Source organism: Hippopotamus amphibius, chromosome 8 (assembly GCF_030028045.1).
Source record: "Hippopotamus amphibius kiboko isolate mHipAmp2 chromosome 8, mHipAmp2.hap2, whole genome shotgun sequence".
Lineage (NCBI taxonomy): Eukaryota > Metazoa > Chordata > Mammalia > Artiodactyla > Hippopotamidae > Hippopotamus > Hippopotamus amphibius.
Genome location: NC_080193.1, coordinates 99,465,140 through 99,490,613, shown reverse-complemented (window position 1 = coordinate 99,490,613; position 25,474 = coordinate 99,465,140). Strand labels below are relative to the sequence as shown.

Genomic DNA, 25,474 nt, shown 5'->3' with positions numbered 1-25,474 from the left:
TCTTTTGACATAGAGGCATGGTATGAACTAACGATCTCACACTTACCAAGAATAACTGTTCTGTGAGGTACCATTAGGTCATCAACATTTTTTCCAGGGAGTCTGAATGTAGGTCCAAAGTGCATTCCTCCCTTTATCTGTCCACTCACTCATCTATTCACCCACCCATCCACCCACCCATCCATCCATCCATCCATCCACCCATCCGACATTCCTGGGATTGTGGCTGTTATCTGGGAAGGTGCTTTGGAAGGGGATTTAACCCCTATTGATCTCTACCTTCCTTTTCTCTGACTGGCAAACCACACCCTCCTTAGCATACAGCCCCTGAAGAACACCACAGAGCCAGACTGCAAACCAGCAAACCACTAGCCTGTGGGAGCTGAGTCTCTTTAGCTGGAGAACATCCTAAGAAACACTGGCCCCCAACTGCAGGTCATCAAAAATTGCCTGAGAAGGATGAGAGGAGAGCTGTTAGGTGTATCCTCTTTTTTCTGACTCCCTTAACATTAAAAGTGCAGATTCACATGGTATGTTTCCTCATTTCTCCAAACCAATGTCCAAGGAAAACGCTTAAGGATTCAATTTGGTGTCCACCAAATGGCTTTTGTCACTAAAATTTTCTACATGGCTATGATTTCCGGGGAGGGGAGTGTTAGCAGGAAAGGGGAAGAGGGTTTTATAATAAAGTGGAGTCTGTCTTCCAGAGCAGAGCAGAACTTGAGGCCAGGAGTCCATCGCTGATTCTGAATCTGTAATCCATGTAATGTGATTTCTCCTTCTCCAGCGGGTCTGCTAGATCCTCCCCACTGCGTCCCAACTTTGTCTCTATCACAAGCAACACTCTAGGAGCCGCATGAAGGCCCTGGCGTGTTGAGCCCTGGGGGATGTATTTAATGTTGAGAACCAGCATTTTGGCTGAGGGAGAGCAAACCTTTGAACTGAGACTACGTGGCGATGGTGGGAATGTGCGCAGTTGTGACCATTTTCTGCTTGACGGCAACGTGTGCCTTTGCTTTGTGGTCTGGTCAGGAGCTTCAGAGGGAGAAGTTAATCCCTGTGGATTTACCGCCTTCCTTTCCTCTCACGGGTGAGCCGCAGCCTCATTAGAGGGTGGGTCTCACCGCGGAGCCAAATCGAAATCAGAGGCGGACCCGAGGACACCCTTTGGGGAGAGGCAGGTGGCCTGGAGAAACGTGGAGCCCATCCCCATACACATTGTTGTTTCTCGTGCATTCTTCTGAGCCCGCGTGAAAATCCAACGGCAGGATGGTTGCCAGGCAGCAGATTCTCTTGGTGACCTGAATAATGAGTTGACACCAGTTCCCTGTGACTCTTGAGCTGGCCATTTCAAGGAGTCGTTGTCAGTGCCTTGCTTTCTCTTTCTCTCTGTTTCTGTGCATAATTTTCAATATGGTCACAAAGAGAGAGAGAGGGAGGGAGGAGAGGAAGGGAGGGAGGAAGGGAGATTTCTCAGCTACAGTAACGAAATTATTAAAAGATGGAAATGGTCTCGCAATAAATAAAAATAGAGTAGGAGGTAAATGAAGAAGACGACGTAGACAGGAGCCTGGTGGAGATCCTGGGATTCTGGGGTCCTTTCTACCCCAGGGGCTGCGGCTGCAGCCACCAGAGTGTATACCGGGTGACACATCCTTGTCACAGCTCCTCCAACCACGCGGCACTTCTGATGCACCTTGGCAGAAGGAGATCCTCTAAAACTAGAGGCACCAGTGATGAAGAGCTGGGAAGGTAGGCAGGCTCTGACAGATTTTCCAAGAAAAAGGCTCTCAGTTTTCTAGCACTTCTGAGAAGACATCAGAAGGTCTGACTCACCCCTCAGCTATTCCCCAAATCAAAGAGAGGTGCTCTGGGGTTCGGGCTGCAGGAGTTGGCAAACACGGACTCAGAAATAGGAGTCTTCGCCTCAGTTCAATCTTTTAATCACGAGCATTTATGGAGAGGCTTCTTGGTGCATACCCTAAGGTAGAAACCAAGATGAGAAGGAGTTCTTCAGCTTGAGGGTCTTGTAAGGGAGGCATGAAAATGTAAATGAGCCTTGTCCGCATCTTGAGCAGAGATCCACCCACAGAGTAGGACCAATGGTGCACGGAGAAGGCAGCAGCACCTCCTGCCCATGGCTCCCACCTGGGCTATCCCATGGATAGAGAGGATACATCTTTCTGGCCACCACTACTTGATGTTGGCAGCTAGGGAGGAATTTTTCGTAGGTTAAGCATACATCATTTTTCAGAAGTAAAGATCATGTCTGGTTTTGGCAAGCTCAAAAGCTCCTAGTCCCATTCTGGGCCAGATTCTCATCGGATGTAAATCGTTGGGAGAATCAAGTTGTAGCGCTGTTTTGCATCAAGTGGGACTCTAGCCAGTCTTTCCCCAGAGTTACCCTGGGCTTAAATCTACCACATCATCTCCATAGCAACCAGAGCCTGGCCGGTGAATGTGGTTGCCTTCTAAATCCTCTGCTAGCTTCTCTTCCCTCCTCTATCTTTTCTCTGATTAGAATGGGCTCCCTCTCTTGGCTCTCACTCACTCCCTGCTCTCACACACCTACTATCATTTTGCACCCACATTTCTTGGTTGCAACATCCTTCCAATCAGTTTTTAAAATCCTCCATTCAATTAAAAATATGAAGATGCATTAGTCATTGCTTGACAGTGGTAATTGACCTGTTTAGACAAGACCACGCTGATTTCAGTGGGCATGGAAGCCTTGGCAAACCAAAGTGGAATTCCCCTTCAAGTCTAGCCAGCCTAATTAATACATGGTTTGAGAATGCTGGCCAGCCAGACCAAATAGTGTATTTCTACCCATTTGGAAAATCAGCCCTATGGAATCCCAGAAGTCATTTCAGCACCACGTACTTGCATGTATTCCTGTGTGTGTGTGTGTGTGTGTGTGTGTGTGTGTGTGTGATGTGTGTGAAATAATGATTCTATATATTATAGAGTAATGGTGGTTTAACAGAAAGAAGAAAAGTTTTGGAGTTATACAGCTCTTGGTTAAATACCATACTTACCACTTACTTGTTGTGTAACCATTCATTTAACCTCTCTGAGCCTCTATTTCCTCATCTGTAAAATGGGTCTGACAGTACCTACCTCACAGGGTTGTAATTAGGAAATAATATCAATCATTGAAAAGTGCTTGGCACACACTAAGTACTCAGTACCATCTTATTCCCCTGTCCCCTTCCCTATTCACTCCAAAGCATGTGTGTGTTTCTTTTCTTTTTTCCTTTTTTTTTTTTTTAATTAATTTTTGGATTAGTCTGCATGCTCTCAGCCTAGCAACACTCTTCTGTGTCTCTCCACCAGGGGGCACCCTCCTACCGGGGACCGAGCCCACAGTGGACACGGTGCCCGTGCAGCCCATCCCAGCCTACTGGTATTACGTTATGGCCGCCGGGGGCGCCGTGCTGGTGCTGGTCTCCGTCGCGCTGGCCCTGGTGCTCCACTACCACCGGTTCCGCTATGCGGCCAAGAAGACCGATCACTCCATCACCTACAAAACCTCCCACTACACCAACGGGGCCCCTCTGGCGGTGGAGCCCACCCTAACCATTAAACTAGAGCAAGACCGCAGCTCGCACTGCTGAGGGCAGAAGCAAGGACGGCACCCAAAACAAACAAGAAAGACTGCAAACACGTTGCCTCGATTTTGCACTTTTTTCTCCTCGCCTAGTCTCTGTGTGAACGCTCAGACATCTCTCTCTCGGGGCCCAAACCCTGTGCGCTTGTATCCATCCCGACCATTCTCCTTGGGTTTTTTGTTTGTTTGTTTGTTTGTTTTCCTTTTGTTGATTCCAAATCAACCAACCCCAACTCTAATGCTGCATCTTGGAATACGAGAAGAGATACACGCTAAGCACTTCACAGCTCAAGGCTCAGCTGGTTCCCTTCCAGAGACTGGTTCCCTGTTTCTTCCCCTTGCCTTATCCATCCCTCCTCCTCTCAGTGGGCAGTCTGCCAGGAGACTTGAGGGGAAACCCGGATCTGTGTGTTTGTACATAGTATACATTTGCGCCTGTGAATAGCTCTGTGTGTGCGTGGGTGTGAGAGAGAGACTGGCTCATGGGGGGGGGGGGGAGTGTGTGGGCGTGTTCAGAAAGGGCCCCCTTTAACTCTTGTGTTACTTCTCCGGGGGTACATGTTCCAGAAAATAATATACTGTACTAGTTTTGTTTACTTGGAGAAGAGGTTGAAGCTTTTTGTTGCCTTATCTCGCTCTGGCTGGGTTTCTGTTGGCTACCATTGTCATCTCCGGGTACCTAAAAAACTAGAAGCCACGTGAAAAGAAATGTGGCCCCTCCCATCCCTATCCCCATGCCCAATCCACCTGACCTAAGAGGAAGTTTCCTCCACTGCACTCAGACATGACCTCTTGTCCTGTCTTGGGCATCGTTGAAGTCACATGATAACAGCCATTGGGTGCATGTGGAACCCTCTCTACTTCCAGCCCTGAAGCAAATCTGTCTCATGTTGCCTTATAAAAGAGAAGTTCATAATGAATGTTTAGCTTTTATTGGTTAAGTCCAATCTTGGAATAAGTCATAGAGAATAACAGATCTGAGACTGATGTAGGAAAAGCAGTAGCCTGTTGAGAGCAGGAGGAGATGGAGGAGAAGGAAGGATTGAAATGTTGTCTTTAAAAAACCTCGTCACCCCACCCCCACCCCCCCCGCCCGCCCCGGGGCATTCATGGTGCCCCGGCTTGGGATGGGGTAGAGTAAGAAGGTTACAAAACGTATCCTTTGGTATGGTAATGCTCATTGTAATAGAATTTGTAAAATATGGGGGAAAAGGGGTCCTTTGCTTTCCTTTCATGGTGTTAATGTGTGCCTGAATCTACAGCCACTAAAATATATGGCTGTTCACCTGCTTATTTGAATGAGAATAAAAAATTACCATTTTTTAAAATGTACCAATGTACTGCCCCTTAAAGCACTCATGGTATTTGGCAAATACACCCTCATAGGCTGGCCTGGCATTTCCAGATATTGCTGCATCATCAGGACAAGGTATAACGAAGATAAATCTGTTGCTGCCCATTTGTCCTCTCTAAGCAACGCAGGGAGAGGGATATTAGAGATAAATTGCCTAATGATATTGCATGAAGGATCGATTCAATAATGAAGTCAATTTCATTGATAGAAAATGCATATTTTAACAATATTCTAAGTGTACTGGGGCTCAGCCTTGGGGTTGTTTATTTCTCACCTTCCTGCTAGGAATCCACTAGGGAAGTGTAAGATTCTCTCCAAAGATGGTTGTCTGGGCTGAAAGCCTCCAGGTACCTTCTGAGAACAAAATACTAATGATTTTTTTTTTCCGGCTGCTTGAGAGAGATAGACTCTTAGCATTCTTTCAGAATATCCACATAGATCCCTCCAACACACACATTCACTTTCGCATCTGGTTTGTTTCATGCTTCTGAAAGAATGGTGCTCTCCCACTCTTATTCTATTTCAAAGAGCTAGTCTGTCCCAACCACAGCAGCCCTGCCAAGAAAAAAGATGAAAGGCTAGAGCATGAGCTACCTTGAGATTTCAAGAAGCGTCTTACCCCAGCTGAAGATGGAGAAAGAAAGATGAGGAGAGGGAGGAGGGACAGCGGGATACCATGGATACCTTGTGATGACTTCCATGCCAATCACTGAGGGCTTTTTATCTCAGGTGTCTGTATCCAGTGATGCATTTGGGGTCAGGCATTCCCTTGAAATGACTGACATCCCCATAGGCGCCCCATGGAGGCATGGTGTCAGGAAATTACACCTGGAAAGTCCAGCCAGTGTAGCAACTGAGTTACCATACACCCTTGAGGATTTCCCTTCTTTAAAAGCAGATGACAACAACCTTGCGAATTTGCTGCGTCTTTATCTGGTGCCCCATGTGGCATCATCTTTATGTACATGCTGTTGCTGAGAATATGAGACTGCTCAAATCTCTGTGAATCCCATGATGTACTTCAGCTGGGGATGTCACGCTTCTCTCTCTCTGTCTCTCTCTGCTCTCTCGGCCCCAGCAACTTTCATGGTATTATCCAGGTACTATGCTAAAACGGCAGCTCTTCTATAAAATGTCATGCCTTGCAGCTTTAAAAAGCAAAATTCTGTATTTGGTGAAAGGAGGGAAGTGTCCCTCTCTTCTAAGAAAAATAGTCTGGACAGGTGAATGCATGCATGCATGTTTAGAGTTGCTTCTTGGAAGACAAAAAGGTGATAGCAACTATTAAAAATAAATGAATGAAGGAATTGAAGGTCTAGCTCGGGCCGGTAAAGTTTTTGCCTTAGTAGAGCTTTCATGTTAACAGCTCCAGGAGGGAAACCATTACCTCTGGGGTAAAAATCCCTTCCTTGGTATTATGCTAGCAATTGCTGTCCCCTAATTGCCAGTGAAGGCAGGGGAAAAAAAAAGATCATAGCATGGCCATTGACAAAACAGAATGCTGAAAATAAATTATCTTTTCCCTTGTCCCACATTTTTGGGATTAAAGCCAGAATAGGATAGGAAATTCCATAAGATTTCTGAGGTTGATACCCCCATCTGTAAGAAGATCCTGTCTTTGAAAATAAAACTAGCAGGCAAGTAAACACCTAAATAATTGAAAGTTACCAAAGAACAACAACAATACAAGAAAACGTAAAGATTTTTACTTCCTATTCTTATCCCCTCACCCTGTAACTGTGACATCTCTTGCATTGCTCAGTTGCCTGTGTGTCAAAATAACTTGTGGACGTTGGAAACTATTTGAAAATGTATTGTGTGGAATGTAATAAAATGATAATATTTTTATACAAACATCTGGGGTTTTTTTTTTTTTTCACCTTGGCTTTTGAGAACAAAGTTGAAATGTAGGCTTTGAACATACTGATGTTTCCGAAGTTTACACATCACCTTCTGAGCTACAGGGCATTTCTGTGGGAGGTAGGTGGGTTTTCTCCTTGAGGCTGAATGCCAGCTTCTCCTTCTTTTATTTTTATTACTGCTTGTTAGGAGTCTTATCCAATTTGTGCAGCTGAGCCAACTTTTATGATTGGTGTGGGATTTTGCAAAAGTTGCTAAGTGCTAAATTACTCAATGTGATTCCACAAAATTTCTCTTGATGGCAAATCCCTGGAGATTGGACTCTACTTTCAAAGGGCCCCGGGGGGGGGGGGGGGGCCTGGAACCAGGGAAGCTGAATCATGTACTCAGCTCTGCAGAGACAGATAGCTTCCTTTGGAGAAGAATTGGTGACATCTTACCCCTTGCCCACCAAATTATTACTTCCATGGGGACGTTGCTCTCTAATTTATGAGTAATTTCCCAGACAAAACGGGAACTTGTGGCATGTTCAGGACTCAAAGATATTCCAGACTTTGGAGCAAGTAATGAAGATAATTATATGATTACTGTGAACCTGGAAATATCATGGTGGGACATTTTATGAAAGGAAAATTCTATAAAAATTTTGAGGCGAGGGACTTGGGGAAACTTACTCAAAAAGCCAGATCTTATTGAGGAGTATTTTTCTTTTGCTTCTCTTTCTTGAGTAGTTAGTGATGTAGCTATATAAAATATTTCTATCAGAGGGATATTAGGGGCAAAAAATCTAGGAAAGACAGCCTCCCAGATATTCAGTGTTTCTAGATGGTGGTCAAAAGAGGTGGTGGAAGAATTTTCCACCACACCCTATTCGTGGGGTGTATTAGAAGCATTTCATCAACTCAGGAGCCTTCCTCAGAGTCTGAGAACATCCTTCAAGGTCCCAAGAAAAGGGGCATGTCCAGGAGATCTTATTTCTGCCAGAATCCTGCTTTTCTTCCTATCTAAACCTAGATCCAGGAAGGAGTCCTTTTTACAGCTATAAACCTTCCCAAGCAGTGCTGAAGGAAACGGGCTTCTGGGTTTTCAGGTCTTACAGGAAGCACTGTCAGTACAGATGGCTCAGTATAGATGTCACTGTCTGTCCTCTGCAGGAGACTAGAGCAGAATGTCCATGATTAGAGCATTGTTTGTTCCTCTAATGACAAGTGTCAGTACCCATTTTGTCTACATAACATTTGGCTATCCTTAAAACCATTTGTTCCCATTAGCAAAGGATGAAGTGAAAGCATCTCAAAAGCATTTATTTCCAGCAAAGAGCCAGGCTCAGTCAACATTTTCATGAGCTAGCCTGGGACCGAATTTGCCAGAGTGAATTAAATTAGCCCTCACTTATGCTTCGTTAGCATTGCTGTTTTTGGAGCCACCTTTGAGAGTTTCATCATTGTTTTTCTTCCCTTGGTTCTGATCCCAAGGCTAATTCCATACGCACTCTCTCTTCCTCAAAAGAGCAGGCTGTTACCATTCTAATCTTGGGCGTCAAACAGCACTGTTATCAGTATGGTATTTCAGACCTAACCCAAGCATAAATGTTACAGAAACTGCATTTCCATGGATCATAAACACCAGATGTCAAGGCCCAGTATGGTCTGTCTTGGCTCCTACCTGGCCTTTTATGATGGTTTAAATGTGCGTTCTTGCGATTGAAGCAAGACACTGCCCTCCTGGCCCAGATACCCGCAGCCCGGCCAGTCGGCTGTGGCCCTGGGTTTGTTTTCATCACCTCTCTTCACGGACTCGGCTGTTGTTTTGCACAAACGTTGTTGGCCTTTCTGTAATCTCTGATGAAAAAAGCTTCATTTTTAAGTTTTAGTTTTTCCGCGTTATGGGCTCCACATCTGAGCCGAACTGCAGATCTGTAGGTGCGGCTTGTTTTCTCTCTCTGATTGTGTGCATCACTGGGGCCCTTGCAGCTGTAATTTGCCTTTCATCCACTTCAACTGCAGCCCAAAGAAAACAAAACAAATCCAACCAGAGGAAAAGGAGGGAAGGGGGAACACCAGCTGATGGTCTTACAATCAGCAGGGGAAAGATCGCCTTATATAAATAAATTAAAAGCTAGGAATAGTGTAGGATTTAATGAAGCCTGACACAGATCAGGTGCACTGGAGTGTGTCTCGAGGTTAGACACAATCTGCGCCCTTAGAAGGCGTCAGGCCACAGGCCTCAGCCAGACTATGTTTGCTCTGTGTGGAGGAGTTCCTTTTGGCCCCAAAGTTAAGCATAAAAGAGACACAAGATTTGGGGACTTGCCAAAGAGCAAACCGCCTTCTAGCATGGTTTCTGCATGGCGCAATGCAGAATCTTGCTGCTTCAGGGCAAACAGCAGAAACCATTCTTGTCCCAAGCCCAGTGGGCAGGAGACCCAGAATACTTCTGCTCTCTTTCTGATAAAGTAATTGTTCCTAGGCTTTGCTGTCACTGACCTCCAAGCTCCCAACAAAACTGAAGTCCCATGGGCATTGGACAAGAAATAGGAAAGGCCATTTGAAGACTCAGCCACGGATGAGCTGGAGGCAGGGCTGGTCATTGAGTGGGAAAAACACCTATTCTTGGAGACTCATGACTAGAGTGGTTATTGATACTGAAAAAGGTCATTGGGGGAAATTTTAAGATCATATCTGGCTAGGTTTCTTTTCTTCTGTTTTTAACTTACAAGTTATATGTGACTTTATCCTCAGAAGTGCAAATAATTTTTCTCCAAAGAAGTTCATTTCATTGTTAACCAGTTCCACTTTCCTCCCCAAAGGGAACCATGAGAAATTGTTCAAGGTATATATTTCCAGGCCTTGTTTTAATACCTTTACAAACGTATATGTTCATGTCTAATTATGCAGTGTGCTTTGGTTGGGGTTACTTTGGTTTTGTGTAAATGGTATCGGCATTTGCTCACTTTGCTAGATAACGTGCTTCTTTTCATTCCACGAAGGCTTGAGGATACTTTGTTGCACACCCACAGGTTTACCCCATCCTTTTTAGCTATTGTCTAGTATTTCATATCATGTGGATGTACCATAGTTTATTAACTGCTCTCCTACTAGTGGAGATTCAGTTTGTGTCTAGTTTTTCTTACTTACAAGAAAAACTAAACAATACTGCAATGAACATCCTTGAAGTTGCCTCTTAGTGGACATTTCTCTGGGATAGAATATCTGGATCAAAAGGTGTGCCTGTTTACATTTTAAAAGATACTTCAGGTGGCTGAGTTTTACCTTTAAAATGAACCTGCCCCCATTTGAGAGGGTAACAAACTAGTGGACACCCTGCATATTTTCCCCTGTCACATGCAGAAGCCACATAATCTCTGTGACTCTCTCTCTCTCTTTCTCTAAAGCGGGTGGAGTGCTTGCAAGGGAAGACTTAGGACAATTTTAGTTGAAGGGAATTTTAATCGCAGGGACTGTTTTTAATGCCGATTTGTGGAGACTGTGGGCCTGGCTATAAGTGGCAGCTCGCTGGAGCTGTGGCTGCTGTGGCCTGGGAGTTAATTCCATCCCTGAGTTCAGCAGGCAGAGCCCTGTTCTCCATGATTAATGAGTTCCACGTGGTTGCTTCAAAGAGTGACTGTGCTGTGCCTTGCTGTTATTTATTTATGTTTTCTACTAAAAAATTCATGTAAAAAACATCCTTTAAGGTCAGTGCACAGTATTGTGCTGCAGACAAAAATATTCCAGCAGCCACAAGTAGGTCCATGTGCCAACAGAAAGTCCCCAGTCCTTGAAGCCTTGTACCCAAGGCCCCCACAATGGCCCTGAGAGGAGAGGAGCAGGGCTGCCTGGCTGCAAAGAGGTGCCCAGCTTCTTTCCGAGGAGGTTCTGAGCGAATGTGACCCGAGGAAAGGTAGTTAGAGGTGAGTTGGTTTTGCAGGGGGAGGTTTCAGTGTTCGGGCAAAGCTGCGAGCCCCAAGTGGCCCCAGAGAGGACAGGCAAGTAGAAGAGAAGCCAAGGGACCCATTAGTTCAAAACACCCTCTCTTCTAAGAGTTGCTACCCTGATTTCTACTGTGTGCTTATACCAAGCGGTCATAGGAATGTGACTTTGACTTGAGCATAATGGATAGTGTGACGGCCATATATGGGCTCTATGAGCTTTCTCCAACCTGCCAAAAATCCAGGACTGCTGCCTCTAGGGCACGAGGCTTGGGTATAACTCTTGATGGCACCCGGGGCGGGGCGGGGGGGTGGGGAGCAGCACGAGAGTGAAGTGTGGGTGAGCTAGAGTTGTGTCACCACACACACACAATCTTGTTTTGTCTTCTGTGTGTACTTCTGCAAAATGGAACCCTTTTAGTGTCATTAACTGACATGCCCAAAGGCAAAGGCTCTGATCCAGAGCAGAAATGATAGAGCACCAGGTCTTGGCTTTCAACAGCAGCAGTTTCTTTCTCAGGCGGCAGGACTTATTAACTGGACGCTGGAATGGAGTTCTCTGGAACTCGCTAGAGAGCAGCCAGCTCTAGTAACGAAGGGAATGCGGAGGGAGCCTTGAGCCTGAGGTGCCCTTGACCAAAGTCCTAATCTCAGTCAGCCTGCTGGTTACCGAGGCGCCTTTCAGCACAGTCTGTTAAGAAACTTCTCCTCTCTTTGTGTCTCCCTACTGCCACCACGGGGCTGGGAAAAGGGACATAAGGACCTTGGGGGCCGTGTGGTCTCCCACATCGTTTCCCTGGGGCACTTCCGACAGCTGGTACCGAGGCGGGAATATAGTCACCAGGACCTAGACTGGGGCCGGCGTGGGCTGCAAAGGAGCCCCCAAAGTGCCTCGCCAGCCTCGGCCAACTGCAGACCCAGACTGCAAGCTCAGCAATAGTGTCCGTGGGAAGCCCTGAGCCCTCACCGCCGGCATCAACCTCCACCCTCCCCTTTCTGCACCCTCCCCCTCTCTCGGTGGCCCCTTTTCTTCTCCTGGGACATTCTTACACTCTCTCTGCCTCCCTCCGCCAAGGCCTCCTGCCAGAAAAGCACATCAGATTCCTAACCCAAAGGCTCGATGGCTTGCTTCCTCCAAATAGTTACATTTTTACAGGAGACCAAACCTAAAGTCAGAGTTATTCTCTTATGTTATAACCACAGTTCTCAGTCACCAGCAAACTTTTAGGGGGGGGAACATCTCTTGAATGTACAGAGAGAGGTACCTTTTTGGAACCCCTAACATCTCATCACGAGGTCATGGACCCTTGTGTTCAGAAGAGCCCAGCTTTCAAGTAAAGCAGACTCTGTTGGTGAGATCGCTGTGTATAGAGAGTTTTTTCCCAAGGACCTACCACACAGAGGGACAATCTTTAAGAAGACTGTTTTTCTCATTGAAAGTGGATGCGATTTTGTTTCTTCTCCTCCATCTTTCACTTGTCCCAGGTTGTACCAAACCTCTGCACCTGTGCAGTATTTCCAGTATATGCACTTCTTGAACCTGGGGACTGGAAGAGAAAAGCAATGTTAAAACCTATTGGCAAACTCCCTGAAATGTGAAGATATGAGACTTTTTCCCTAACATCTCAGGAAAAAATAAGAATGCAGTGGAGGTAGGGGAACACTTTTTCTCGGAACTTTTCTTTTTCCCACCTTCATGCCCTAAGAGAAGGTAGCCAACAAAAGAAGAGCCTATTTCTTGTGGACATACCCACTTACAGAAATGGAGAATCTCTCTGATTTTTCAAAGACCTGGAGCAAAGCAAAGATTCCAGAATTTTCCTCCATCCGCCATACTGGGTTTTTTCCAGCCTCTACAATCATGGAGCCTGTGTTTACAGCTACACATTTCTCTGGCTGCCTCCTTTTCCTTATTTTCACGCCACTGTTAGGGCTCAGTGGGGCCGCTCTGGCCTCAGCTGCTCATCCGCCTCCACACTTGAAAGTATTATTAGGTCATTTCACAGCCTCCTCGTTTGCAGTTGGTATTTCCAATTCTTTTCAGTGTTTCTTCCTGGTTATTCAACTAAAAATAATAGAAAGTCGTGTTCAAAGTCTTCTGCTATCACAAACCAAGCCCCCTTTTCTTTTCCAGCTTGAAACCATTTGCAAACTCCAAAAAAATATTTTTTTTCCATGATTTTGTGTAGATTTGGCTGTGGCCCAAGAGATAAAAAAAAACCCATGATAAAGGATCTTCTGGTGGTGTTTCTAAACTCAAGCCAAACCCAGCACGGGATGAATGGCTCTCAAGTAGCCTGACTCTAATGGAGGAGCTTTGGCAAAGTTTCGATCTACATCTGAACTTTTGGCTCCTTATAGCAACTGGGGATGAACAAACTGAATTATGGAAATTAAGTGTGGTAGGGAGTAGGAACCTTCAGCCAACACTAAATACTAAGCCGAATTAAACACACTGAAGGGCCAAGAAATATCTGCTAGTGCTTCATAATTTCTCATTTATTTAGATCACAGTGTTGCATCTCCTGCTGGGATCAAAACAGAGTGGCTGAGAGAATTTTCTGAAGGCTACTCCCATCTGAACGGTTCAGTGATTTCGTTGACTCTGGGGGTTCAGGAACTGGGAATCAAACTCAACAAGGGCTCCAAGTGGCCAAGAGCTAATCCCAAATAAATCACAGCCCCAAACAAGGCGTCCAAAATGTGGCTGACTCAGTTCTACTGCCCAGCTCTTCAGTGAATGACTACATTCTCTACCCTCCTTCCTCAATTTCTTCCTCTTTGAAGTAGACACGATGACACCTGGTGCCTGTGAAAACGAATGATTTCCTCTGTAGGTGTCTCTTCCATCCTTGCTTTAAAGGCTGGTTGCCGTTTGGTGGGTTGAGTGGACATGTGGGTTAAGTGGCTTCTCACCAGATTTTGTCAGCCCTGCCTCACTGAGCTGGAGGCTTCAAACTTGGGGCACCATTTACCGGCTGTGTCAGGTCCTCAATTGCCCGTTAGCAGGTCTGGTTCCTAGGCCAGGTGAGCAAGTATTGAAAACATAGAACCTCACGGCTTCCCTTCACCTGTCCTTTGCATGGTCTTCTCCTTCCAAGCGCAGGTTAGGTGGATGCCTTCAGGTATGACAGCATCCAGGAGAGGGCAGACCCGGGGCAAAGACTGGGGTGGTGAGCCCTTTTCTGTAGGAGTTGCCTTGTCTACAGCCAGTCGCCCTTTTCAGGGAGCCCTCGGCAGAAAGGCCATCAGAGCTTTCTCATTTTCTTCCTGTAAAGATGATAGCGTTCTTGAGCAGGACAGGACATCAGTGCTTACTTTACAGAGGAGCAAGCTGAGACTCGTGGAGGTCAGAGACTCGTCCGGGCTCTCGCACCTGGGTGGAGTGGCAGAGCTCGGAGGAGAAGGAGGCAGCCTCCTCCCAGGGCAGTGCTCCCTGTCCAGTGCTCCTCTGTCTCCTGTGCTGCTCCTCTCCAGGTACTGTCCTTGGAGTGTGTCCCCTACACATTCTGGGTGGCCAGACTGTCATCAGCTTCCACTAGGCCTCTTAAGCCACTGCTCAGAGTGGGCCTGGAAGGGACTTTTCAGAGAAAACCAGCATATGTTGGTGTCCTGATCAGTGTGCGAGTGACTCAGGGACTGATGGTTTTAAATCACTTATCTAAAAGTAGCCAGTGGTTTGGGGCAGACTCCCCACTCTCCTAACAATCCTGTGAAACTCTTTTTTTGATGCAGAAAGTAAACAGAACAATGTCAATGAAAATACAGTCACAGCAACCACAGCATATGAGACATGGGGAAAGGGAAGATCAAAATTTTTCTGTGACTGCAGAAAAGCAAACTAACCCCAAAGGATCCTAATTTAAGGGGGAAAAAAAACAGAAGAAAATGAGGGAATGAGGAAAGATAAAGGGGGGGGTCTGTGTGTGTGGGTAAAGAGAGAGAGAGGGTAGAAAGGAAAACCTGAATGAGAGAGGGCATTGTTGTTTGAGACCTAAACCACACTCGGGGAGTTTTCTGCTTGCAGATTGGAGTGTCTGGGGTGTTTCCCCTGCATGGCGTGTGTGGTCTTACACCGCCAGGCAGTGTTCCAGACCCCTCTGGGAGAAATGCATCTTTTTAGAGTAGGCTCAGCTCATGACTGGTATGGCTGTTCCCCAATTGTGCCAAAGTGTTGCAATTTACTGACAAGGATGCTGGAGAATATTTGACTCTTCTGGGGCAGAGGGGGTTCCTAGACAGTCCAGAGGATGCTTTAGTAACTAGCCACTACAGGGTCTTTTGCTCTGGAGAATCAGAATACTCGGAGATAGGTGAGACCTTGAATCACTCTTCACTGGGTACCTAAGCCACCTCTCAGAGATGCTGAGGGAAACAAGGGGACTGTTCAGCCTGAGATGCAATGGCAATATTAAAATGACCACGTTTTGGGGTGGTTTTTTCCTTGGTTTTTTTTAATGGGGTTTTTTTTGTTGTTGGTTTTTGTTTGGGGTTTTTTTGGCCATACCATGTGGCATGTGGGACCTTAGTTCCGCAACCAGAGATCAATCTTAGTTCCCCAACCAGAGATCAAACTCACGCCCCCTGCAGTAGAAGCGTGGAGTCTTATTTTTTTTTTTTTTTAATAGCTGTGTTGGGTCTTTGTTGTTGCATGCAGGCTTTCTCTAGTTGCGGAAAGCGGGGGCTACTCTTTGTTGCGGTGCGCAGGCTTCTCAGTGCGGTGGCTTCTCTTGTTGCAGAGAGCAGGCTCTAGGTGCATGGGCTTCAGTAGTTGTGGCACATGGGCTCAGCAGTTTTGGCTTGTGGGCTCTAGAGCACAGGCTCAGTAGTTATGGCGCATGGACTTAGTTGCTCTGCGGCATGTGGGATCTTCCCGGACCAGGGCTCGAACCTGTGTCCCCTGCATTGGCAGGTGGATTTTTTAACCACTGTGCCACCAGGGAAGTCCCGGTCAGGTTTTGTTGAACTGGGGTTTTTGTTCGTTTTTTAAGTAGTGGCTACTCTACTCACTTGATTTCTCAAACTCTGTTAAACTCCTTTCCAGACACTCATGAGTTCTTCCTCACACTGTTCTGGTCTGTAGCAGCTGGTGAAGGGAGGCAGGCAGAGACCTCTCATGTAGGAAAATACACGGTGGAAGATTTGTGACCTGGCAGGGCAATCTCTTTGAATTCCTCAGTGGATCTGATAAAAATGAATCCAAGCCCCAAACCAAGAGATCAGTGTGCAAGTAAAAAGGCTGAGGTGCCATGTTTGAGACCATCTCCATCCATCAAGCAGATAAAGGAGCTGGAACTCCCCACTCCCACCCCATCCCTTGCAACAGCCTCCATTTCAAAGCTGCCTCCTCCTCCCTCCCACATTTTTTCCCTGCAGTGGCCCAACCTCATTTGCCCAGTCCCCACCCCGGACTCCGTCAGCACTTAGAGTCCCCTCCACAACACCTCACTTTCTTTTATGCTATTTTGGCATGGGTGAGTTCTTGCTTCCCAATCCCACTGATGGCCTCAACTGTAGACACTGGGTTCCATACATCTTCGTTTCCCAAAATCCTCCATGTGGTTCCTGGGCATGTCGTCAACCCTCTTAACAAGCGAGGGTTGGTTGATTGGTTGGTTAGATAGTAAGTGAAGACTGCCATTTGAAGAATAATGTAAATCAGCCTTCCCTCTCTGGGGAATGCCTGTCATGGGAAAATGTGAAGCCCCAAATATCAGATCCCCGCATCCTCACATTCGTGAGACATCTCCAAGAGTTGCCATCAAAGCGGTGAGCCAGCAATGAAGGCAAACAGTCAGAGACTGTGTGCAGCCCATCAGGATAAAGAAAAGGCACACCCTTGTTGGAATGCGGTAGGGATGCGATAGGTGATTTGCAGTGCCCTGCCCACACCCAGAGAACTTGAGTGTATACCTGGGGGAGCGGAGGGCAGAGAGTGTCCTCTGGCCCTAACACAGTACTGAGAGCCAGAATTCAGATTTCGGAGTCAGACTGACCTGAGTATGAATCCACACAGGGACCCAGAAGGAAACAGGGTCATGTGAGCACAAAGGTTAAAGTGGAAGTCATGTGGGTGGTAAGATCTATTCCTGACCCGTGTTGTTGTAAAGGCGGGGCTCATTCCACTCTCCCTCATGCGTCTCCCATTCACAAACACGCCCACCTACTAAAACAGGGTCCTGGAAGGTCCTCTCCAAGTTTTTCCTTGTTAAAAAAAAAATTGAATTCGAGGCCCCTGGCCCCCACAGTCTTTCGCCATCTACCTCACTTCCCTACCAGTTCTCCGTCCTGGGGCTGTCACGTCCCCTTCCCTGGGAAGTGCTGCCTTCACTCCCTGACTTAAGCTCCTAGGTCACCCCTTCTCCCTCCAACCCACCCTGGCATTTTCTTTACTAGAACCACAGGGATCTGGTGGACAGCCACGCTCCCTGCCAGCATCCTGAGGAAACAGGCTGAGGTTTACCTCCCAGGCTCAACAGAAAAGGAAAGTGGCCCTTGCAAGGCAAAGAGGCATCTGAGAAACAAAGCTCTTAATCAAACACAGATATCAAGAATGTTAGCAAAAAAAAAAAAAAAAAAAGAATATTAGCAAGAGGACTAGAGAAAATTGCTATCAGATTAAATTGCTTTCTGTACAAATGTTCCCTTTATTGGGGTTTTCCCCAGTGTGTCATTCTTTAAGGCTTTGTGAACAGATGCGCTTTTGAAAATGTTGATTAACTTATCCTTTTTTCGACCCCTTCCCACTCACCCAAACTCCTGGGAGCAGCGATTATGCAAAAAGCCAAGTCAAGCCTCAAAAGTGTACTTCACCTGAAGTAGCCTTTGATCCTCCAGGTGCAGAAATATGTCACATCTGGCAATCAATTTCATAGAACCTTAAAAATGGACCTATTCTTGGGAGGTCATCTCATCCAGTCCTCTGCCCACAGAGACGAGAGGCTGTGATCTCCTGGGACAAAATGTTCTCACAGCCATTCCTCTTACCATTTTTTCCTCCAAGATCAATGCCACATCCACTCCATTCCAGCCTGTGATCAATAGTGTCTTAAGAGTCCTTCCCTGAGGGTGTGAGATGGAGCAAGATGGCTTTCTCGCCTCCAAGAATTTGTCACATCCTCGGCAGAGACTGAATCCCTAAAAGCAAGAGCACAATTTGGCCCAAAAGTCACTGGCAGGCGCCCCACAGTTTTCGTCCGGTGCTCATCCACATACTCTTATCCAATGTTCTGCATCTTTTAACCATGAAGGTGTTAAGACATATGAGCATCCCATAAAAATGATTAATTGTTGGAAATGTGATGGTTTTCTTCCATGTTTGTTTTCCTCCTAAGATTAAAAAAAAAGAAGCTCTGGGTTGATTTCTTCAGCCCAGTTTGATCCCTGTGACAGACACCACCTGCCTCTTGTTGATTCACGTTTACATCTTCATTCCAAGGACACAGCCTTCATGGTAGAGGCCTAGAGAATAATACAGGGGATGGGCATTGAGGTGGGGAAGCTGGCGTGGCCTGCGGGTGCCAGTTGCTGTGCTATAAACATGCCAGAACAGGCTGGATTTAGGGAGAACTGGTGCCACAGAATGTCCATCCTTCCAAGTGGGGTCTTGGCAAGTTGTTTTCCACCTCCCTCACTGGCAACCAGAAGGATGAGAATGTGCTCTAGCACTCTGGCTAGGAATGAGGAAGACTTCTAACGTGATGAAAACCACTGCCTCCAGGGAAAGACTGAATGTCAAGTGTGACAGTGATGGATTGGTCCTCCGTTCTGGTCATGGTCAAGTGAGATGTTGTGCGGATGAGAGAGAAGTTCAGGCTGGTCTGAAGTTCTTTTATTCTTCTTGTTTGATACTTTAGCTGTTTGGAATTTGGGGTTTGTGTTAAGCCTTGATTTTTTAATATAAATTTATAGTGCTGACATCAAGGTAGTTCACCTGACTTTGGGTTGAAACTCCTGAAGGGCCACATACATTCACTGGCACCATTTTGACCTGGCAGCTGGGACAGGCATAATTAACTTGTGAGAGAGGAAGAAATGATAAGACCCTCTTCTTCACCACATATTCGAATCTCTTTTTTAACGTTTAACCATTTAAGACAGGTAATTGCTATTGGCTCTGGTTTCTATAAGATGGACAGCATGGTGAACAGAGACCTTTATTATCCTTCCCATTCCCCCCAGAAATTATCATACAAAAAGAAAAAGATAGACCGTGATAATACTGGAGAAAATTCAGAGTAAATTAACTTAGCTCTGTTCAAGCCTGGGCAAGTCAGATTGGATGCCCATGTCTGATCTATTCTAAACCACGAAGAAAGCCAATGGGACAAATGGACTGGGACGGGAAGAGAAGACATATGAGCACAGATATGCAGAGGTAGACAGATGTTATAACAATCTTTCTAGTTCTAGTTCTGCACTGAAACGTATTACGATGAAATGTGATTTCCTTAAATTACATTTAATTTGAAATCCAGGAGAGAGATTCTTGTACTTTGTGTCCACTTGGATGCGTGCAGATGAGGAGGGGCAGTGTGTTTTACCAAATGGACATCACACTCATGGCAACTCACGATGGACCTGAGAGACCGCTGAAGCTGCCTTAGATGGACTCAGACCTACATTGGTTGTAAGCAACAGCCACTATAAAGACACAAGGGAGCATCTACTTGGCAGGAGAGGCCTTTCTTACTGTTTCTGTTCTTCTGGTTGTTGTTGGAAGGAAGAACAAGTCATTTGAAGGGGAGAGGACCCAGTAATGTACACACTAAATGCTCTAGAAGCAGATGTGGTTCTCTAGCTGCCCACAGTGCTGGGCAGCCATTCTCAGCAAGGTAGCATCTCTGCCTTTTAGCCATGCCAGTAGAACTCTTATAACTTTTTTGTTTTCTTTTTCATTATAGTGGACATCCCAGAAATACATGGGAGAGAGGGCTACGAGGATGAAATTGATGGTGAGTATTGCTATGATTTAGAAGATAATCATGAAATTCAAGTTTGGCTATAAAGACATCACCAAAAATAATGCCCAGAGTATTGGAGGGCCAGAATTTAGAACTATCAGCCAGAAATATAAGTGACAAGGATCCAGAGAGGAATGAAGAAACCATCAATTGCTCTGTCAAGGTCAAATTTAGAGATTTAGAAAGTTTATGGATTTCCCTCTGCCTAACCTGAAACAGGTCTACTTTGGGCAGCTTTCAACTGATGAACTTTGAATCTGAATAAGCCCTTTAGGAGGAAAGCCAGGCTCGTCTATAGGTGTCACTGCTTGAACCCACTGACCTCCTTCCAAAAGGGGCCGAGTGAATGAGCGTCAATGTGAATATTCTCTCACGCCTGCTGTGGTTTCCAATTCCACAGCTTTCAGGAACCCTCTCACACTCTCCAAGACTCAAGTCGGGGCTTGTTGTAGGATTTAATTTTCTCATCCACACTGCCCATCTCATGTTTTCATATTTATTCCAAGCTCTATTTTCCTACTTCAGATACACATACTTCATGAGGCTGAAGGGTCCTGACCGGAGGGCGCTGAGCAAACACACAGATGTAATATCTTCCCTTGACTCAGAGCAGCGCAGGTCTCTCTGGGCATCTCTGAGTGCCAGAGTTGATCCCCAAGAGACATCACCAAGGTTCCCCTCAAAGAACAGCTTTAGACCAAGATTGATGCCTTTAAGAAGAGCAGTTTATAGAGCAGCTGTTTTTAACCTGACCTTAATTAAACACTTCAAGTGTAGTTATAGAAACAGAGTGACTAACCCAAACAGCACCTTGTTAACTGAATGCAGACTCTCCCTGCAAAGCCTGGTCTAACATTCCTTTTATGGGCAAAGCTGCACAATTGGCCTTCACAGAGAGGCTGCAATAGATCAAGCAGCAGAAGCCCTAAGATGGGGTAGAAAGAGCAAGGGACACGGATGTAGAAAGCCTGATTTATATTCCTAGTTTAACTGCTTGCTAACTCTGGGAACTTGAGTTACCTAGTCATTTAATTTCTTAAAACCTCTGTTTCCTCTTCTATTTTTTTTAAATTACAACATCACCCTGCCTTCTTCATGAGATTATTAGGAAGTCCCACGAAATTCTCCATGAATGTGATCATGCCTTGGCCACACTATAGAAATATAAGTATATTAGTTTGCTGGGGTGGCCATAACAACATACCACAAACTGGGTGGCTTACACAACAGAAATTTATCTGTCTCCAAATTTCCCTTTTTCATAAGGACACCAGTCATGCTGGATTAGGGCCCACCCGAAGGACCTCATTTCAACTTGATTACTTCTGTAAAAACCCTATCTCCAAATATGGTCACATTCTGAGTTACTGGGGGTTAGAATTCAACATCCGATTCTGGGGGTGGGGCCCATAATAGCAGTAAGGTGAGATTCAGGTCGAGAGTTCTGGTGGCTCAAAAAACATCTGCTGCTTGGATGGCCAGGAGTGCTAACTTGGGAAGCTCATCATGTGAAAATAGCCTCAGCCTGTCCTTTGATGTAAGCTGAAGCAGTTGGAAGTAAGGGATGAGGAGGCAAAGAAAGAAGGGTGCCTAGAACACAGGGCCATCCCAGGTGCTCCAAAGGCACCCTGAAGGTTCTGCGAAAATCTGAGCTCACGTGATGTGAATCAGATTCTTTCAGTATCAGATCCTTAGACTATACTTACTATGTGCTGGATGCCAAACACTTTGCAAATATTAATTCATTTAAACCTCCTAACTACCCAATGAAGTCATTAGTAACACCATTTCACAGATGAGAGAACTGAGGCAAAGAGAAGTTAAATAACTTGCCCAAGTTTACACAGCTAGGATGAGGCCGGGCTGGGCTTTGAAGCCAAGCAGCGTAGTTCCAGAGCCCTACAGATTAGCCCTGGGCTCTGAAGAACCTCTGAACTGGGCTGTGGGGGCCTCAGTTATTTCACCCTGAAAGAAGCAGTGTCTGCAGTCTCTCGTGTCCTTTGTGTCCTAGATGAGTACGAGGTGGACTGGAGCAACACTTCTTCCCCGACCTCCGGGTCTGGGGCCCCTCTGGCTGACAAAGAAAAGAGCTGGCTCTACACCCTGGACCCCATCCTCATCACCATCATCGCCATGAGCTCGCTGGGTGTCCTCCTGGGGGCCACGTGTGCAGGGCTCCTGCTCTACTGCACCTGTTCCTACTCGGGCCTGAGCTCCCGCAGCTGCACCACGCTGGAGAACTACAACTTCGAGCTCTACGACGGCCTCAAGCACAAGGTCAAGATGAACCACCAGAAGTGCTGCTCAGAGGCCTGACGGATTGCACCCAGATCACATCTGACGTTTCATTCCAGCAAGAGGGGCTAGTGAAGATTACAATTTTTTTTGCTTTGGAAACTGAATGCCATAATCTCGATCAAACCAATCCAGAATACTGAGGGTGTGGACAGAACAGACGGGTGAGTCGAGGGAGGAGGGGAGATGCAGCCTTTCAAGGGGTTGTGACCCACCTAGGACCTCATGGCTGAATCACTGCTGGGACAAAGATGGGAGTGCATCTCTTTGGGGGTCACCGTTCTATTTTGTTTGTGAGTTTGTTATTATTCTATTTTATTTCTCTGGTCTGTGAGCTACTCAAAGAGGCAGAAGAGAATGACTTTTCCAGTGTAGAGCAGAGCAGGGATCAACAGTCTCTGCTTTCTCTTTCTAATCAACACTTGGAAAGCAAAGGGTCTGTTCAGACTTTCCAGCTTTAGGGAAAAAAAATTCCCCCTCAAAACCTGTCCAGTTTAACCCATCCTCCGATCGTCTTGTCACTTCCGGGATTTGCTGTGGTGTAGGTTCTGCCCGCCAGCTGGACAAGCTGCCGTTTCCAGTCCTAGCATTTCAGTAGGATGTTGTTGCCTTTAACTTTTTTTATCCAGGGGAAGATTGCCATTTTAGGGTCAGCATGAACAGCTCTTTCTTGTATGCGATTTAAAACAAACCAGAAAGGAAACGTCACACATCAAAATCCATAGAAACACCTCCATGTTAGAAGCGGACAAGCCTTAACGTGTGTTGTGAACAGGAGCCAGTCACTCAATCTAGACCCAGAATTTGTGGCCGTGAGGCTACTCTGTGGGGCCTCTGGTGGTGGTTTTGCTTTTTCTTTTCCTTCCTCTGCATTCTTCTAAAACACACACACACACACACACCACACACACACGCGAGCAGATACATATACACACATGCACACATGCTCATTTGTCAGGTCTCTAAGCCCCGGGGAACAGCATTGTTTGATATTGTCTGAGATGCAGGTGGGAAAATACAGGCTGTTAGTACGTTTCTCCATCAGTGAGATGTAACTGGTCACCACCGGCCGGAAAGGAGCACAGTGGAGAGAGAGCGTCCGTCTGCTGTGATCACGTGATGGCAAAGGCTGCGAGGACTGTCAGAGACATCCTGATAAGTCCATGTCTCTGAAAGGCTGGTAAACACTGACTTCTCCTCAGAGGGACAGCCACCACCTCAGCCTTTCAGAAGCATCAGAACTAGGATGTCCACGAGTTGATTCTAACCAGAAGACGGCAAGCACTGTGGACCAGAGTGCTAATCCTTCAGCCCCAGAGAGACCTATGTTCACACACACACACACACACACACACACACAGCAATGTTTGTATTTTTTTTATTAAGTGCCTTGAAAAAAATGAAGAAAAAAAGCCTATTTTCCTTCTGTGTAGAAATCAGTGAATACCATACAAGTTAAGGCATTCCTCTGTTCCTCTTCCCCAACCCGGTGGCTCCACACCCAGTGTCCCCCGCACCACTGATCCTACAGATGGAGTAAGCCCTGCCACCCGAGCGGTCGCCATAGCCCCAGGTGACCCTCAACTGCTGTCGAGGGGAAGGCATCCGGAATCGCGTGAAACTGTGTGGAGGATACGACGGTCCGCGTCAGGACCCAGATCTTGATTTTGTAGGAATGCCTAAGGATTGCCTGTGTGCTGGAGATACATTTGAAACCCAGACAGTATGCCCAGCCTATTGCCTATCAGTAGTAAACTGTCAGACCGTTTTTGCTGCTATGGTCACCCATGATTTCATGTGTCTCATACCCAAGTGAAAGGGGAAGGGTGAATGGGACTGGCTGGTTCCTTTAAATGTTAACTTATGGAGATGCTAGTTCAGATGGTGATGTCACAGTGTTCTGTATGCAGAGGGGGAGAGTTCATACCGACAGCTATTTATTCATATGTGTGTGTCTTTGCCAGCCTCTGAGTTCTCTGTATCTACTGTGTATGTGAATGGTCACGTGGGACTCAGTGGTGGTGTTGTGACTTTGACCTAGGGCCCAAGTGTCACTCCTGATCTCGGCACTCGTTGGCACAGTGGTAGTTAGAGGTGAAAAGTAAAGCTGTCAAGCCCGAGGACTTAGCTTCAGGCCCCCGCCGAGCTGGGCGTGCGGCAGAAGCAGATTCTTAATTAGCCCACCTTCCTCTTCACCTTCCCGTGTAACTCAGTATTCAGGAAGCTAGCAAGTCCAGGGGGTTCCAGACTTGCCTGCAGAAGAAGAGAGTTCAAAAGCCGACACTGAGGGTCCTGGCCCTCTCATGTCCCGTGGGCCATTTTACAACTCCCCAGAAACCAACCCTGTCTCTGGCCTGCGGTTCACTTCTAAGTTATATACAGCTCAACCTGCATCCTTCTAACAGGCCTGTATCCATATTCACCATTGGCTGGTTTCAGGCCCTGAGTGGGCTCTGAGTGCTGAACAAAAAGCAAGCCATCCAGGGCTACATGTGGATACCTCACCAGCACTGGCGGCTGGTCTGTTGTAAGACAGAAAGACAGCGGGACCTGATTATGACCTGGCCAGGGGCCAGCCCGGTGCACTTGTTGTCTCTATCTGCAGGTAGGCTAGCTGACCCGTCTCCTTGAGTCCTTCCCTTTGGGAAACCCAGCTCACAGTATTGATCTCCTTTTTTGCCTTGTACTGAATGACACGTTACCTCCATGCTCTCCCGGACGGGGCGGTCCACAGGGCCACGGGGCTGCTTCCTCTCTTAGGTGGGGATGGGGAGTGGACAGGGCTGAGGGTCCGAGGAATGAGCATGAATGGCAAGAAAACAAGGGAAAACGTTAAACTGTCACACAGAAGATTAACTTTTCCAAGGTTTGCAGTTAAAGGTATTTGACCATTCGCTGGCTGAGCCAGATCAAGGGAACTTGAGAGCTTTTACTGTGATTCTTCAATGTAAAAAATAAACAACAATGTCAAACTGTGTTTATATGATTTGTATAAAGCCTTTTTAAGATTACTATTTAAATAAACATTATACCAGAGATATTTTTCTGCATGTTTTTTTTATTGGAGACAAAGAGACTTCGGTTCAGGGTGACCAAATCATCCCAGTTTGCCTGAGATGTTCCTGGGTTTTAGCGTGAAAGTCCCGTGTCCCGGGAAACCCCTCAATCCCAGCCAAATCAGAATGGTTGGTCACTCTCTTGGGACAATGTTTCTCAGCACTTTTTTTTTTAAGCTCTTTATTGGAATATAATTGCTTTACACTCTTGTACCAGCTTTTGAGGTACACCAAAGTGAATCCGCTTCTCAGCACTTTTATGTGACGTTAGAAGGTAGATTGGCTACCTGGCCAGGTGGATTACTTTAGCTCAAAGCCTCGCCTGGTAGATTTCCGAGACTGTGATCCCTACAAACATTCCTCCTCCCTAGACATCACCAGTCCCTTGCAGTTTTTGACTCTTTGCTG

At 46.4% G+C, this 25,474-nt stretch overlaps 1 protein-coding gene across 4 annotated transcripts in view; it reads left to right on the top strand.

Annotated features, from left to right (window-relative positions):
- NRP2 (neuropilin 2) overlaps positions 1–25,046 on the top strand; it is a 112,931-nt gene extending 87,885 nt beyond the window's left edge. For 2 of the 4 annotated variants that reach the window (XM_057744367.1, XM_057744366.1), the window contains exons 16-17: positions 19,656–19,706; positions 21,727–25,046. In XM_057744367.1, the coding sequence (XP_057600350.1) occupies positions 19,656–19,706; positions 21,727–22,031 (356 nt within the window). In that variant the 3' untranslated portion in view covers positions 22,032–25,046. Of the gene's footprint in view, positions 1–3,336; positions 6,787–19,655; positions 19,707–21,726 lie in introns of those variants that run through there. The other 2 variants (XM_057744369.1, XM_057744368.1) reach the window with 1 other exon arrangement.
- The last annotated feature ends 428 nt before the right edge of the window (positions 25,047–25,474 follow it).